At 40.0% G+C, this 14,429-nt stretch overlaps 1 protein-coding gene across 3 annotated transcripts in view; it reads right to left on the reverse strand.

Moving 5' to 3' along the window:
- Positions 1 to 11,077, reverse strand: part of OTOA (otoancorin) — an 87,701-nt gene extending 76,624 nt beyond the window's left edge. For 2 of the 3 annotated variants that reach the window (XM_072597865.1, XM_072597867.1), the window contains exons 1-9: positions 10,998 to 11,077; positions 3,974 to 4,149; positions 3,423 to 3,470; positions 3,061 to 3,152; positions 2,737 to 2,765; positions 2,612 to 2,642; positions 2,469 to 2,496; positions 1,961 to 2,048; positions 774 to 905 (exon numbers count right to left, since the gene is read on the reverse strand). In XM_072597865.1, coding sequence (XP_072453966.1) covers positions 774 to 905; positions 1,961 to 2,048; positions 2,469 to 2,496; positions 2,612 to 2,642; positions 2,737 to 2,765; positions 3,061 to 3,151 — 399 coding nt within the window. In that variant the 5' untranslated portion in view covers position 3,152; positions 3,423 to 3,470; positions 3,974 to 4,149; positions 10,998 to 11,077. Of the gene's footprint in view, positions 1 to 773; positions 906 to 1,960; positions 2,049 to 2,468; positions 2,497 to 2,611; positions 2,643 to 2,736; positions 2,766 to 3,060; positions 3,153 to 3,422; positions 3,471 to 3,973; positions 4,150 to 10,748; positions 10,969 to 10,997 lie in introns of those variants that run through there. The other variant, XM_072597866.1, reaches the window with a different exon arrangement.
- Between the last annotated feature and the right edge of the window lie 3,352 nt (positions 11,078 to 14,429).

Below are 14,429 nucleotides of genomic sequence, written 5' to 3' on the forward strand. Positions count from 1 at the left end.
ATGACCCATGATATCTTCTCATTAGCCAGCTCTGAAGTCAACTAATTTTGCCTTGCGAAGAACTTTTATTTCATCTTTTTTTATCTGATCAAAATAATGGGATAGTTATTAAGCATTAGTCTTCTGTAATCATCACCACAATGTATTTAGACAAAAACTGAATCATCTTCAGCTAACTCACTTCTAGGAGATTATCTGTGAAGAAGGTGGCTTTCATTACAGTACAGTCAGACAGATCTGAGATATCTCAAAATCTGAATGGTCAATTATCCTCTTCAACGTCTGTCTTCAAAATAGGAAATCTTTCAAAATTTCTATCTTTCTGAGTCCCAAGAACCCTCATATTCACTTACTCCTTACTGCCTACAAGAAAATCATTCACAAGTTACTTTGGAATGACCTAGGGCTAGTAAAGTTTCCCTGTCTTTTCCTTTCCTTATTCCACTCCTTATCAGAGCCTCCTCTGGTGTTTTTCTTAGTTCCTGAGGACAGGGGAAAGAGGAAAACCCAGTAGCTGTTTCTCCTTAGATACACTTGGGTAACTGTAGGAAAAGGAGAAGGCAGATGCTGGGTGTTATTCCCTCAAGGGATAAGGCAGGGATTGTGTCAGTTAGGTATTCATATGCCCACCACAGTGCACAACGACTAGTTCATAGTAGGTGCTTAATAATAAAACCTTATCGACTGCCTGCAGCATCCCTGGTACTGAGGCAGACTGAGTTGTTTGAAGGGCCTAGTTCCTCTTTATCTCCAGGTCCACTAGGTCCCCTTACCAATCGGCTCTTTTTGTCTTCAAATAGGCATTTCATGGCAGTCCGGAATTGTTGGTCATCAGTCTGTCGGAAATCTGCCAGTAGCTTCTGGGGCTGGTACGGAAGGTTCTCCAGGTAATTTTCCATGGTAGCCTGAGAACAAAGGGGATAAAAGAAAATTGACCCAGGACGGATGCAAGGATGCCTTTCAGATAGTTTGGCTGGTCGCCATGCTTTTCAGTTTCCCTAGAGGCCTACATTTAAAGAAAACACAAAGCCATTGAGGCCTGCCAAGCATGGCAGGGCCCAGAATCAGGGATAGCTTAGAAGCTTCTGTCTCATAACCCATCACATGAGCCCAACAAGAGATGTAGGGAGCTGGAGAGAGCAAACATGAATCCCTGTTCCTTGGGATAATATGGTCCTTCTAGTTGACATGGGTACTTCTTGGGAGATGGTTTTGAGTCTTGCTTAGACAGGGCACCTCATTCTTCCTGGGCTTTCTGGGGAGAGAAGCTCACATTGTAGAGGTTTCTGTTCTGGATTCCTCCCTGCAGAGACACTGACAACAGCCAAGAAAACTGGCTGTGCAACTACTCACAAGTGTTCAAATCAATCAGGGCACAAAGAAAATATTGCCTTTCCAGCAATCACTCTTTCAGGTCAACCCCCTCCCCCCCATCCCCACAGGATGAATACAAAGGAAAAAGCAAACATGCTTCCATGCCTTAGGGGGTTTACCCTTTAAACATATAGGAAAACACATGCACACATAACAACTCCAAAAAAAAGCCACATCTGACACCTCACTCATATAATCAGAAACACTACTCTTATGGAGCTGCCAGAAGATCCTCCCTAAGCCTAGGCCCACTTTGGGTCACCGTAGGAAAAGAGAAGGAGATGCTATGTGTTGTATTCCCCCATTAGAACATAAGCTTCTTGAGAAGAAAGATTTTCTCACTTCTGTGTTTGTCTCCCTATAGCTTGGCAGAATGCTAATCAATACTTGCTGAATGATTGATTTCAGCCCAAACAATCACTACCATAAACAATTCTAGAACAATCTTCCTGAGTCCATGGGAAGCCAGGGTGAGAGCCCAAGAGATGTTTTTAATGGCAGCGGCAGCTACAAAATTTTCAAGGATCCAGGACAAAGAAATAGGTCTCGTGATATGACTATGCCTTGAAGGTAAGAATGCACAAACCTGAAGACTGCTCACAGTAAACGTGACGTTTCGTGAATGGAAATAGGCCATGAGTCTTTGGGATAGGTCCGAGGTCCACACGTTAGAACTTTAATTGGAAACAGAGAGAAGAGAGAAGTCAAAGGATCTGTTGTGGTCAATTACTGATTGCCTGAGTTAATGAGAAACAGGGATGTGAAGAAAATGGGCAATCAAGATAAATTAGTAGTAGAATACTATAAGAGTGAGGACGAGGATGATAATTCACCAAATATCCAATAACAATAATAATCCACCAAAATTAAGATAAAAGCCTTAAAACTTCAGGGGAATCTTGTTTGGGGGGTTTATTACAGTCCCAAGTCTATGATCCTATTTTATGACTATTATTAAAAATGTATTACGCTCCCATGATATTCTGCATCCTATGAAAGACATTAACCTGCACCAACCTCATCTTTCTCTCCCAAACCCACAGTTCTTAGAGGAATGTTCTGGAATGTATAGAACCTGGTATTCTTTGTGTTACCTCTGAAACTGGATCAAATCCAGGAAAGCTGCACAGGGAAATAAAACAGAAAGATAGCTTAAAATGGAATTACCGCAGAGAGATCAATGTTGCAATTACGTTTGAAACCAAAATGAGAAGCAAGATCCTATGGAACATATTACCGTTCAGATATCTTCCCTCTATTATTTCTTCCTAGAAGGCACAAGAGATAAAGTCAAGTATTAGCCCCCAATGTTAGTATGTTATGGTAGAAGGAATTTTGGTTAAAAGAAGATTGAATACTCACTGCCATTTTCTGCAGTAATGGATGCAAATCTGTTTTAAAAAAAATCCAGTGAGCATTATAAAGTTAGATTATTCAACCTTCTAAAATATGAGTACCATAAGTGAAGAGCAAGAAGTGACATATAAGGGTAATTTTTGATGAATTATCACCACAAATACCAACCTGTACGTAGGATGAGACATTTAGTATAACTCTGAAATCTTGAAACATATCCACATGACTAGACACAAACTTCTCCCCCCATCTTATTGATCTAAACTTATTATAATACATTCCAGAGAACTTTCTCAAGGCATGGAAAATCACGTCTCCTTTAGGACTTACCTTGCCTAGAATTTGGAGATTTCAAAGCTACCACCGAACGGCCCATCAAGAAAAGAAGCAGGAAATAAATTCTGGGTTTGCTGAACATCATTCTGTGGTTGACTCAGGTAAAAGAGACATTTAGGTTTGCAAGAAGAAACAAAGAAAGAAAGAAAATTATGAAGACAAAGGAAAGAATTTCAAATGACCACATGCCCCTTAAACTTTTATTATAATAAACAGTGAAATTTTTATTTTTAATATAAGCCAGACTTTTTCACATGTGCACCATTTATGTGTTTACACAAATATATAGATGTGGGGGGAAAATGTTGATTTTGGAGTTAGCCAACCAAAGTTCAAATCCCAGCTTGCCTGATTACCTGTTATGTGACCTTGGGCAGTCCTTCCTAGGCCTTAGTTTTTCTTATCTGTAAAATGAGAGAATTAGAGGATCTCTGATGTCCCTGTCCAACTCTAATTCCTATGATCTTTGATCTCCTATATAAAGTTTCCAAATGTTTAGCAACTTAGTTTTTATTGGGTAAATTAGGTTATCAGTTGGATAATATCCCTGTCTCCCTTAGTGATCTTAAGCATCTTGAAGGCAGGGGCTATTTCTTCACAAACTATATAAAAATCACCAAGGAACTAAATGTGTCACTCACACAGCTCAATAAATGTGGTCTTAAGTGACATTACAAGTATGCTTTCTGTCTCATAGCAGTCATTGCCTCAGTCTGTACTGAGGTTTAACTGCTCTCAAGGAATGATCACCCATGAGTGTTAAGACTGTGCTGTTCTTTTTTAATCACACCAAATCTTGAATTTTCATGGGTTTACAGGATTTCCAGCTGGAAGGACCTTAGAGATGATCTAGTCTAGCTTCTTCATTTTATACTGGAAGAAACTGCAATCTAGAGAGGGTACCAACCTATTAAATGAGTCGAGCCAATGGAATTTGCTGCTAGCAATGGATAAGTCCTCATCCATCAACGTGGCTCTCTAAGGTTGTCTTCCATTTGAGCAGGGACATGTTGTGCCAGCCCAGAGAAAACTCTTGTATACCTCAGGCTGCACCCACGCCTGTGAAGTAGAATGCTGCCAGACCTGGGAATGTCAGAGAAGAATGAATGAAACTACCTTTGTGGATGACCTGAACACTGCCACCACTCAAGCCCCTGCTCAAAATCTTTTAGTGTTCTTCTATCACCTTCTATCACACAGTAAATAAATAAATAAAATTGAGAGCTTGGCAATTAAACCCCTTTATAATCAGGTTCTACCTTACCCATCCAATTTTAATTCTCACTATTCCCCTGCAGGAGCCCTTTGCTCCAATATTATGAGAAGAGTAAGTACACTAACAAACCTTAAAGTTCTACATAGATTTATGAGTTTTGTGGTTCACTTGTTTCAGTTGTGTTAGACTCTTTGTGACTCCATTTGGGGTTTTCTTGGCAAAGAAAGTGGTTTGGCATTTCTTTCTCCAGCTCATTTTACAGATGAAGAAACTGAGGCAAACAGGATTAAGTGACTTGCCCAGGATCACATAGCCTCTAAGTGTCTGTGACTGTATTTGAACTCAGATCTTCCTGATTCCAGGTTTGGCACTCTGTCCACTGTCACCTAGGTGTCCTAGATTTGTGTTAGCTATATCCTTATTATGTTTGTTTGATTCCTACATTTTATATTATTATTTGTCACATGTCTAACTTAGACAGCAAGGTATCAAGATCTGAATTTGAATCTTGCCTTGGACACTTAATAGCTGCATGACTCTGATCAAGTCACTTAAACTCTCTCAGCCTCAGTTTCTCCATTTGTAAAAAACAGGGATAATAATACTTTGCAGAATTGTTGTGAGAACCAAATGAGATAATATGCAAAAAAGCATTTTATAAACCCTAAAAGGCATCATATAAACGCCAGATATTATCTTATTTTGTCATGAGTATTTTAAAACTAAGTAAAAATTAAGATTATATTAATAAAACCAAAATGAGATTAATAAAATTAATCTACAATGTCCCAATTAGATTACAAATTCTCTATAAGAAAAGACTAAGTTCCATTTCCCTCATTTCCCATAAAGCTACTACACTCCATTGTGCTTCCTGAACAAAGTGCAACTCTAGACACCCAGAATTTGAGTTGGAAGGGATCTCAAAGATCATACCTCTAAAAGATTCCTCACTATAGCTTGTCAGACAAATCCAACTTTTTCTGGAAGGCCTCCAGCGAGGGAGTAGCTACTATTACCTAAGGTAGCCCATTTTACCTTTTAGCTAACCTTAATTATTAGGATATTTTTATGGCAGGGAGTTTCCTATCAAGCCTAAATTTTCCTCTTACTATTGTCTCTCCTTATTTCTAGCTCTGTTTTCTGTGGCTAAAATAAATAAATGTGATCGTTTTTCTATATTACAGCCTTTTGTAGCAAGAGCCACTCCCCTGGAGTGAGTGTGGACTTGAGCTGAATTTCCCAGGCACACATTTGGAGTTGAAGGATTTGGAGGTGACACAGCAATCCTCCAGTCCCTGTGAGGGCACCAAGGGAGAGGGCTGCATCAAAGAGGATGAAGCACTGAGCCAGGAAGAGTAGTCCACTCAGCACACTTTAACAGGAGTGACTCTGCTTCTCTGATTCTCTTTCTCTTCCCATCTGCCAAATGTGTGGAAACTTTTTGGAGCCTCTCTTCTGGACATTCTGTGGTGTAGAGAGACCCTTATCTTCCTTTGTACCACATCCTCCACAGCTATGGAAGCAGTAGTCATATGTTTGGCTTATGTGAGCCTGAGCCTAGACCTCAGGTCCCTGGCTGCCTCTTGGGCTTGTGTTTCTTTTTCGGAGCATAGGTAACTAAACAGCAATCTGGAGATGGAATCCCAGAGTCCTTTGAGGTTATGTTTTGGCTCATCCTTCTGTCAGTGTTCATCTTCTCTGAGAAAGCAGAAAGCATCACCTGCAGCCAATCAACTCTGATAGAGGGACTCAAGAGCTCTGGACCTCTTAAACTCACGTTGTCTCAAACGCTGAAAATATGCATCATAGCATTGCTGTCCCACCCTATCCTCCAAGGGGAAGTCTGGTGCCCTTATGGGACTAAACATTGCTGTATCGTTCCAAAGTCCTTCAGCTCTGAGCACACTTCCCCTAAAGAGGCCAGAAGAGCTCAGCTCAAATCCATTCATGCTCCCTGGGTTGAGCCCCCAACTACATTTTCAAGTACTTGAAGAAAGCTATTATGTCTCCTTCATCAATTAGAAATCTCTTTCAGAACTGATGAACTCTGAGGGCAAATTAAAGTATAATTTTTTCACTTTATTGTTCTGGTGTTTTGTAACACAGCTAATATGGAAATGTTTTGCATGATTTCACATGTATAATTGATATCATATGGCTTGCCTTCTCAATTTTAAAAAGAACTCTCTCCCCTCCTTCCCTCTGTTCCTCCTTCCCTCTCTTCCTCTGTCTGTCTCACCCCCTGTGTGTCTCTCTCTGTGTCTATTTCCTTGTCCTTCCTTCCCTCCCTTCCTACCTCCCTTCTTCCCCTCCCCATCTCTCTTTCTCTCTCTCTCTCTCTCTCACTGTATGTCTCTCATAGGATCTGTGACTACACTGGTGTAATACATTCCTGGAAAGGAAAATTCTTCCACAAATACATACTGGCAGCTGCTCTATAACTTAAAGAGTGTTAGAAAGTTGTTCAAGGGGCACTGAAAGCTTCAGTGACTTGCCTGGGTCATACAACCAATATACATCTGAGGTAGATCCTGAACTCAGCCTTCCTAGGCCACCTCTCTGATCACTGTGCCACACTGCCTCATCAGAAATTATATTGTCCTTTACTGGGAGAATAAAATAATGATAACTTAGAGGACAGAATCCCAGGGCTATATTCTTGAGAGATCACAGTCCCTGCTTTATAGGCTCACACCTAAATACTCCTAGGAAATTGTCAAGAAGGGGATCCTGATACCTTGTGTCTTCGTTATAATATGTTTGCCCTTTCTGAAGAAACACAGCTAGAGCAAAGCATCAAGGTCCTGCCGGGGAGGTACCAGGAAGGCCCTCTTTACACAACAAGTTTTTTTTAACAACCTTTAGGGGAACCGCAATCCCTTTCTCTCACCCATTATGGGGTCTCACAATCCTCACCAGCACAAAAGTCTTCCTTAAAGCTGACCTAATTCCTCCATACTGTAACTTAAGCTTATCATCTTTGGTTTCACCAAGTAGAAAAAAGTTGGCCACTAACCTTCCATGCAATAACCCTACATGGCCTTGAAGGCTGACACATAATGTCTCCATGTATTTTAAGTATTTTAAAATGCTTCTTACAGAGGATACAAGAGTAGGGACAGAACTTCACTATGTTGCCTTATTTGCTCTGCTCTACTTACTGGGAAAAGTGGAGTTTCCCAAGGTGACTTCCATAGCCTGGTTTGGAAAGAATTGCTTTAATTCTATTGCACTCTGCAGTTACAGAACTAAAATTTTAAGTGTCAAACGCTAAAATGAATGGAAAACTTCTTTCAGATTCTAGAATCATACCTTCTAAACTTGGGTTATAAAAATTATTGGGAAGATCTTGTTTTGAGGTTATTCATGCCTTCATTCAGCAAGCATTTGAGTCCAAAAGATCCCTCAAAATTGTGCTTTCTAGAAACTTTTGCTTCTGGTGGGACATGGTGATCCATACCTGTAATTCTTGCTCCTTGGAGGGGCTGGAGTGGGGGTGAGGCTGGTGAATCACTTGAGTTTCGGAGTTCTAAGCTGTAGTATTTCTAAACTTGAGCAGATGTCCATACTAAGTTCAGCATCCAATTTAGTGAATTGCCAGTAGTAGGGGACCACCAGCATGTCTAAGGCGGGGTGAACCAGCCCAGATTAAAAACTGAGCAAATCAAAGCTTCTTTGTGAATCAGGAGGGGGATTAAGCCCATGAAGAGCAGCTATACTTCCAAACTGGATGAGATGGGGAGACCCACCCTCAAAAAAGAAAAGGAAGGAAAAAAAATGAAACTTTTGCTTTTGACCCTCTATTTCACAGAATCTCCTGGACAGCTGTTCCATTGGGTGCTCAACAGGGCACTGGCCTCATTCAGAAAGATCTAGTTTCCCAGACAATGAGGTTTCTTGTATTTGTTGCTGCTTTCTCCCTATTAACTTCACTGGGAGAGTTTAAAATTACACTAACAAGTGTTTCTACTGCTTTCTACCAGGGATAATTTATTCATTCAAACTAAACTTCAACAGATTATCAGCATAGAATTTGCTTTTAATTCAAAGCATTTCAGGTCACTCTATTTTTAGGAAATTAGCAAACATCCCCCCAAACCTGAGGAAAATGGTTGTTTGGAAGTGAATAGTTTCTCCCCTACCCCATTCCTTCCCCATCAAAAACAAAACTAAATTTAAAAAAATCATTCTGTGGCTACATGAGAACATCTGCACACACCGAAATTCTCATTTAATGAAAACAAGGAAAAGGCACACATATGGCTACAGACAGAGGTGCCTATCCTCTTTCTCTCTATATACACACAATGAAATCTTCTACAAGGACTTTATAAAGTTCCAAAAGGTCCATTTGGAAAGATAACCAGTCTTCTCCTCATAATTAGCACACTGCCAAATCTGAGGCATAACTGTAACTGACTCTTCTTACACTTTCATAGGAAAGGTTATGATTTTCTTATCCCTTGTACAGTACTATAGATGACTTATTGTGGCACTTTTCCATGGAAGGGATGAAAATTCAACCCAGTAAAAATGGAAGAAGCAGGATAGTGTTTCTTATTTGTATTACTTTCCTGCAAGGATGTGTTTTCAAACAGCCATCAGTATTCAGATACTGGACTCTACCACATGTCATCTGAGGTTTGATTCCATTAAAGTAGAGGCAGCAGTAAACAGTGGTAAAGAACAATGTCCTTTCAGAGTAAGGACCTTAGGAAAGTCCAGTAATCTCAGGTAGATGTTGCCATCTCTGAAATACTGTTTTTTACTATTACAAATAGCAATGCTTATGGCATTCAGCCAATATTAGTTTGAACTGGGAAAAAAACAAAGTATGTTTTATTTTAAAATAAAATTTAAATCAATGATGCACTTATTTACCTATAAGTTCTTCACATTTGAAACTTCCATTGATATGGATTTTGGGAATTAGCAAGACAAGGGCTTATGTATTTTTATAATAAACATAAGAAATTTGACAAACAAAGCAGAACATGAACTTCAGATATTTAGGTCTTTATAATATTATAATATCCTCATAACTGCTGCCTACTTCCTTATATACCGAAATAAATTAAAAAACCAAAGATACATTCGGGCATCAAATAACTTTGTTCAAAATGTAACATTATATCAAAAAATGTTACAGTAGAAAGAGTACTGGACACGGAGTCAGAACAGTTGGGTTTGAATTCTTCCTAATTCTCTGGCTATCCTGTAAGACCATAAATGCTCAGCCTCCCAGAGCATCAGTTTAATCACGTGTAAAATGGGCACAATTCTTGAATTACCTCATTAGCGTGACTGCAGAGAATGCACTTTGCAAACCTTAAAGTGCAATGTAATCACAAGTTATTACATACATGACAGTTTAAAATTGAAGATCCTATGATCTCCATACTTTACCTTGTAATACAATTTGACTATGTTTGTCTATAAAGGTGCTTTTCAATATGGAACTCAAAGCCAAAAGGGAATACTTTTATGTATGTGTGTGAGTGTGTGTGTATGGAGAGGAGGACAGGGCGGTTCTGTGAAGGCCTTTTCTACATTACATCCCTCCTTACAGAATGTAGAGAGTCAAAGAGTAAACTTAATTTCTGTCAAACCTGCAAACACACTGAAGGGAGACTGCTGAGAGATGGGAACACCCCACAATATTTCTACAGATCTTCTAAAGTTTTTTTCCTTAGGGTTTTCTCAGGATCATGGGGCTTTAGAATACCATAAGAAATAAAGAATGCTACAAAACAGAACATCTAGTTAGATGAGAAGTAGACTTCACTTTTATTTTAAACTTGTAATCAAACACTGTTAAGAGGTCATAGAAACCAAGAAAATCAGCAGTCACACCTAATGAAATTCAGGAAACACTTGCTCAATTTTCATCAGATCGTAGATTTAAAAGTCATTTTAGTCCAATCCTCACATTTCCCATAGGAAGGAGAAAACTGAAGTGAAGAAAAGTTGGTACCTAAGCACGCAGTATTTGAATCCAGGTTCAAAACCAGCTGGTCCAGGTTCTGATTCCAAGCTGACCTTCCAGGTGATCTGGGTTTCCGGTAACAGTCTGAGGTAACCTCCCCACCAAAGGCAGCCCCCTTAGTTCCCAGAATCATACCTCTTCCCAAAATACTATTATCATTTACCTAGAGATGGCCAGCCACAGGGCATGGAGGCAAGAAACCTTCCTGAGAATTATTAGCGGCATAACCATGAAGGCGCGTCCCCCCAGCTCTCAAGGCTGCAGCCAGGTTCCTAAGTTGAGGCCAGGAAGATGCAGGGCTGCATCTTTGGGGGCAGCTGGTCAGTTTCCCTACCTCCCTATGTCCCCCCAGTGCGACCTCTAACCACAGTTATTAGTGCGTAAACTTAGTCTCTTCCACAGTTCTCACAGACCCAGAAGGCTCCCATCACATAGCTCGGTGTCTTTCTCTCCTACACGTTTCCTCCCCAAACTCACCTCCTCCTGGTTCTGTGGATGAAACAGCCCAGTTCCCCTTTCCCCTTCTCACTCTTTCCTGCCGACCCTTAGGAGTCCAGGTGTGGAGGGAAGTCTTGGGATGCTGAATGCCTGTGCTCAGTGGGAGGACTCGTGTCCTTGATCCCTGCACCTCCTTCGGAACTAGTGCCAGCGATTGGCTGAGTTCGAACTCTTTCCTCTGGCCCCTTCCCCAGAGACCCCCATCCCCGCCGGTCCCCTGCGTCTCACCTGCTCACTCCCTCTGCGGTAGCCGCACTAAGCCAGCCCTGAGCAGGACGGGGTTGGATCGGCTGCCTCACCAGCACCGGACACACCCAGAGCTCCCCCCGCCCCGCACCCCCCACCCCCACCCCTACTGGTTACCACTGCAAAAGGACTAGCAAGAATGAACTAACTTTTCTCCTTAACCTTAAGTACTCCATAAGGGACTGTAATCTGAGCCGTCCTCCTGAACATTCCCTGCCGGAATTCTTCTTCCTTCGCCATAAATTTGGCAACTGAGCCACTGGAAACAGTGACAGGTCTGAGACCAAGCTCCTACTTGGGGGCTTTGTTAGACCTCTGTAACTATGTATCTGCTCTCTCGGTTTAAGAAAAAAATGTTCATATGCCCAAAGGGCTGCAAAAATGTACATACCCTTTGATCCAGCAATATCACTTGGAGGACTGTGTCCCAAAGAGATCATAAAAATGAGAAAGGGTCCCACATGTACAAAAATATTTATGGCAGATGTCTTTGTGGTGGCCAAGGAGTGGAAATTGAGGGAATGCCCATCAATTGGGGAATGACTGAACAAGTTGTGATATATGAATGTAATGGAATACTATTGTGCTATAGGAAATGATGAACAGGAAGACTTTAGAGAGGCCTGGAAGGATTTATATGAACTGATTCTGAGTGAAAGGAGCAGAACCAGGAGAACTTTGTACACAGTAACAACCACAGTGTAGGATGCATTTTTCTGGTAGACTTAGCTCTTCACAGCAATGCAAGGACCTAAAACATTCCTAATGGACTCTTGAGGCAAAATGTCATCCACATCCAGAGAAAGAACTATGGAATTGGATTACAGAATGAAGCAGACCATTTTCTCTTATGTTTTTCTTTGTTTTGTTTCATTTTTCATGGTTTTTCCCATTCATTTTAATTCTTCTATGCAACATGACTAGGGTGAAAATGTATTTAATAAGAATGTATGTGTACAATCTATATAAGATTGCATGCTGTCTCAGGGAGGGAGGGGGGTGAGAGGGGGAAGAAAGGGGAAAAATCCAAGATATATGGAAGTGATTGTAGAAAACTGAAAAATTAATTAATTAATTTTTAAAAAGTTCACCTGAAGGGCTAAATCACATCTTCACTGGCTGAGTAAAATAGAAATAGGTAAATGTAAATTCAAAATAAAAATATAAATGTTAGTTACAAATGTAACTATAACAGTGATCATGCTTGGTTTATACACAGCAAGATAAACGTTCCCAGTCCAATCCTGACATTCCCCTGCAGCTGTTTCTATTCTGGCAGAGCTGAGTACCTATTTTCAAAAGTTCTGGCTATGATCAAGCTTTATTTTTTTTTAACGCAGATCTAGGGAAATATTTGTAAGTTTCTTCTTCCCAGTCCCTAGTTTCCTCCCCATACACATCATGTGGTCATAGTTTGTAGTTTTTGTTTTTTTAACAAAAGCTTCAAGAGGCCCACGTAGAAAAGACTATATTGCGCTGAATTCTCAAAAATCTTCAGTTTATTTCATCAGTGACATTTTCCTAAGGCTTGGAGGTTTTTTGGTTGTTGTTCAGTTGTGTCCAGCTCTTCCTGACCCCATATGGGGTTTTCTTGGCAAAGATGTGATTTGCCATTTTCTTCTTCCACTTATTTTACAGATAAGGAAACTGAGGTAAGTGACTTGTCCAGCTAGTAAGTGCCTGAGGCTGTATTTGAGTCCATGAAGATTAGTATGACTCTAGGTCTGGCACTCAATGCATTGTACCATCTAGCTGTCCTGAGTGAATGGTATACATGATGATATTGGACTTGGAGTCAGGAATACTTGCATTCAAATCTTATGGCTGATATTTACCTCTGTGGCCACTGAGAAGTCACTGATTGAGGGAAGAGAAATGCAGAAATGACTGATGTAAGAACAAAAATATCAATAAGATATTTTTTAAAAAACAGAAATGAGATATTTGTATCCTTAGTCCTTGGAACAGTGCCTGGCACACAGTAGGTGCTTAATAAATGTTTATTGAATTGAATTGAGGTAATCAAGTGGGCAGCTAGGTGGCAAAGTAGATAGAGCACTGGGCTTGAAATCAGGAAGACTCATTTTCATGAGTTCAAATCCAGTCTCAGACACTTAGTAGTTACGTAACCTTGAACAAGTCACTTAACCCTGTTTACCTCAGATCCTCATCTGTAAAATGAACTAGAGAAGGAAATGGCAAGTCACTCCAGGATCTTTGTCAAGAAAACCCCAAAATGAGGTCACAAAGAGTCAGGAACAACTGAACAGAAATAGAACAAAGTGAATGGTAATATACATTGTATACATTCTCAAGTTACCTACCTTTGCTTCCATCTTTTATATATGTATTTTTAATTTTAAAAAAAGTGAATTTAAATTTTAAAAAATTTAATTTTCACACCTATCAGATTGCCTAACTTGACAAAACAGGAAGGTGATAAATGTTGGAGAAAATGTGGGAGAGCTGGAACACTAATTCATTGCTGGTGGAGCTGTGAGGTGATCCAACCGTTCTGGAGAGCAATTAGGAACTATGCCCAAAGGGCAACAAAAATGTACATACCCTTTGACTCAGCAATATCACTTCTAGGACTGTATCCCAAAGAGATCATAAAAATGGGAAAAGGTCCCACATGTACAAAAATATTTATAGCAGCCCTTTTTGTGATGACCAAGAGCTGGAAATTGAGGCAATGCCCTTCAATTGGGGAATGGTTGAACAAGTTGTGGTATGTGAATGTAATGGAATACTATTGTGCTATAAGAAATGATGGATAGTCGGACTTCAGAAAAACCTGGAATGACTTACATGAACTGATCCTGAGTGAAATGAGCAGATTCAGGAGAACATTGTACACAGTAACGGCCACAGTGTGAGGGACTGTTTCTGACAGACTAAGGCCTTCACAGCATCGCAAGGACCTAAGACATTCTCAAAGGACTCTTGAGGCAAAATGCCATCCACATCCAGAGAGAGAACTATAGAATCGGAACACTGAATGAAGCAATTATCTCTTGTGTTTTGTTTTGGTTTGGTTTTTCTCATGGTTTCTCCCATTCATTTTAATTCTTCTATGAAAATGTGTTTAATAAGAATGTATATACATATAAGATCTCAGGGAGGAGAGGGGGAGAAAATTTAAGACTTATGGAAGTGATTGTTGAAAAGTGAAAACAAATTAATTAATTTTAAAAAGAGCTCCTATAAAAATTTAATTTTGTTAAATATTTCCTAGTTCCATTTAAGATTTTTAACATTCATTTTTTAAAGAAATTGAGTTCCAAATTCTCTCCCACCCTTCTCCCAGCTCTTGAGAAGGTAAGCAATATATCAATTATACACATCAAAACGTGAAACATGTTCCCATGTTAGCCATGATGCAAAAGAAAACACACAAAAAAGCAAGAAAAA

The sequence above is a fragment of the Notamacropus eugenii genome, chromosome 3, assembly GCF_028372415.1.
Source record: "Notamacropus eugenii isolate mMacEug1 chromosome 3, mMacEug1.pri_v2, whole genome shotgun sequence".
NCBI classification, from domain to species: domain Eukaryota; kingdom Metazoa; phylum Chordata; class Mammalia; order Diprotodontia; family Macropodidae; genus Notamacropus; species Notamacropus eugenii.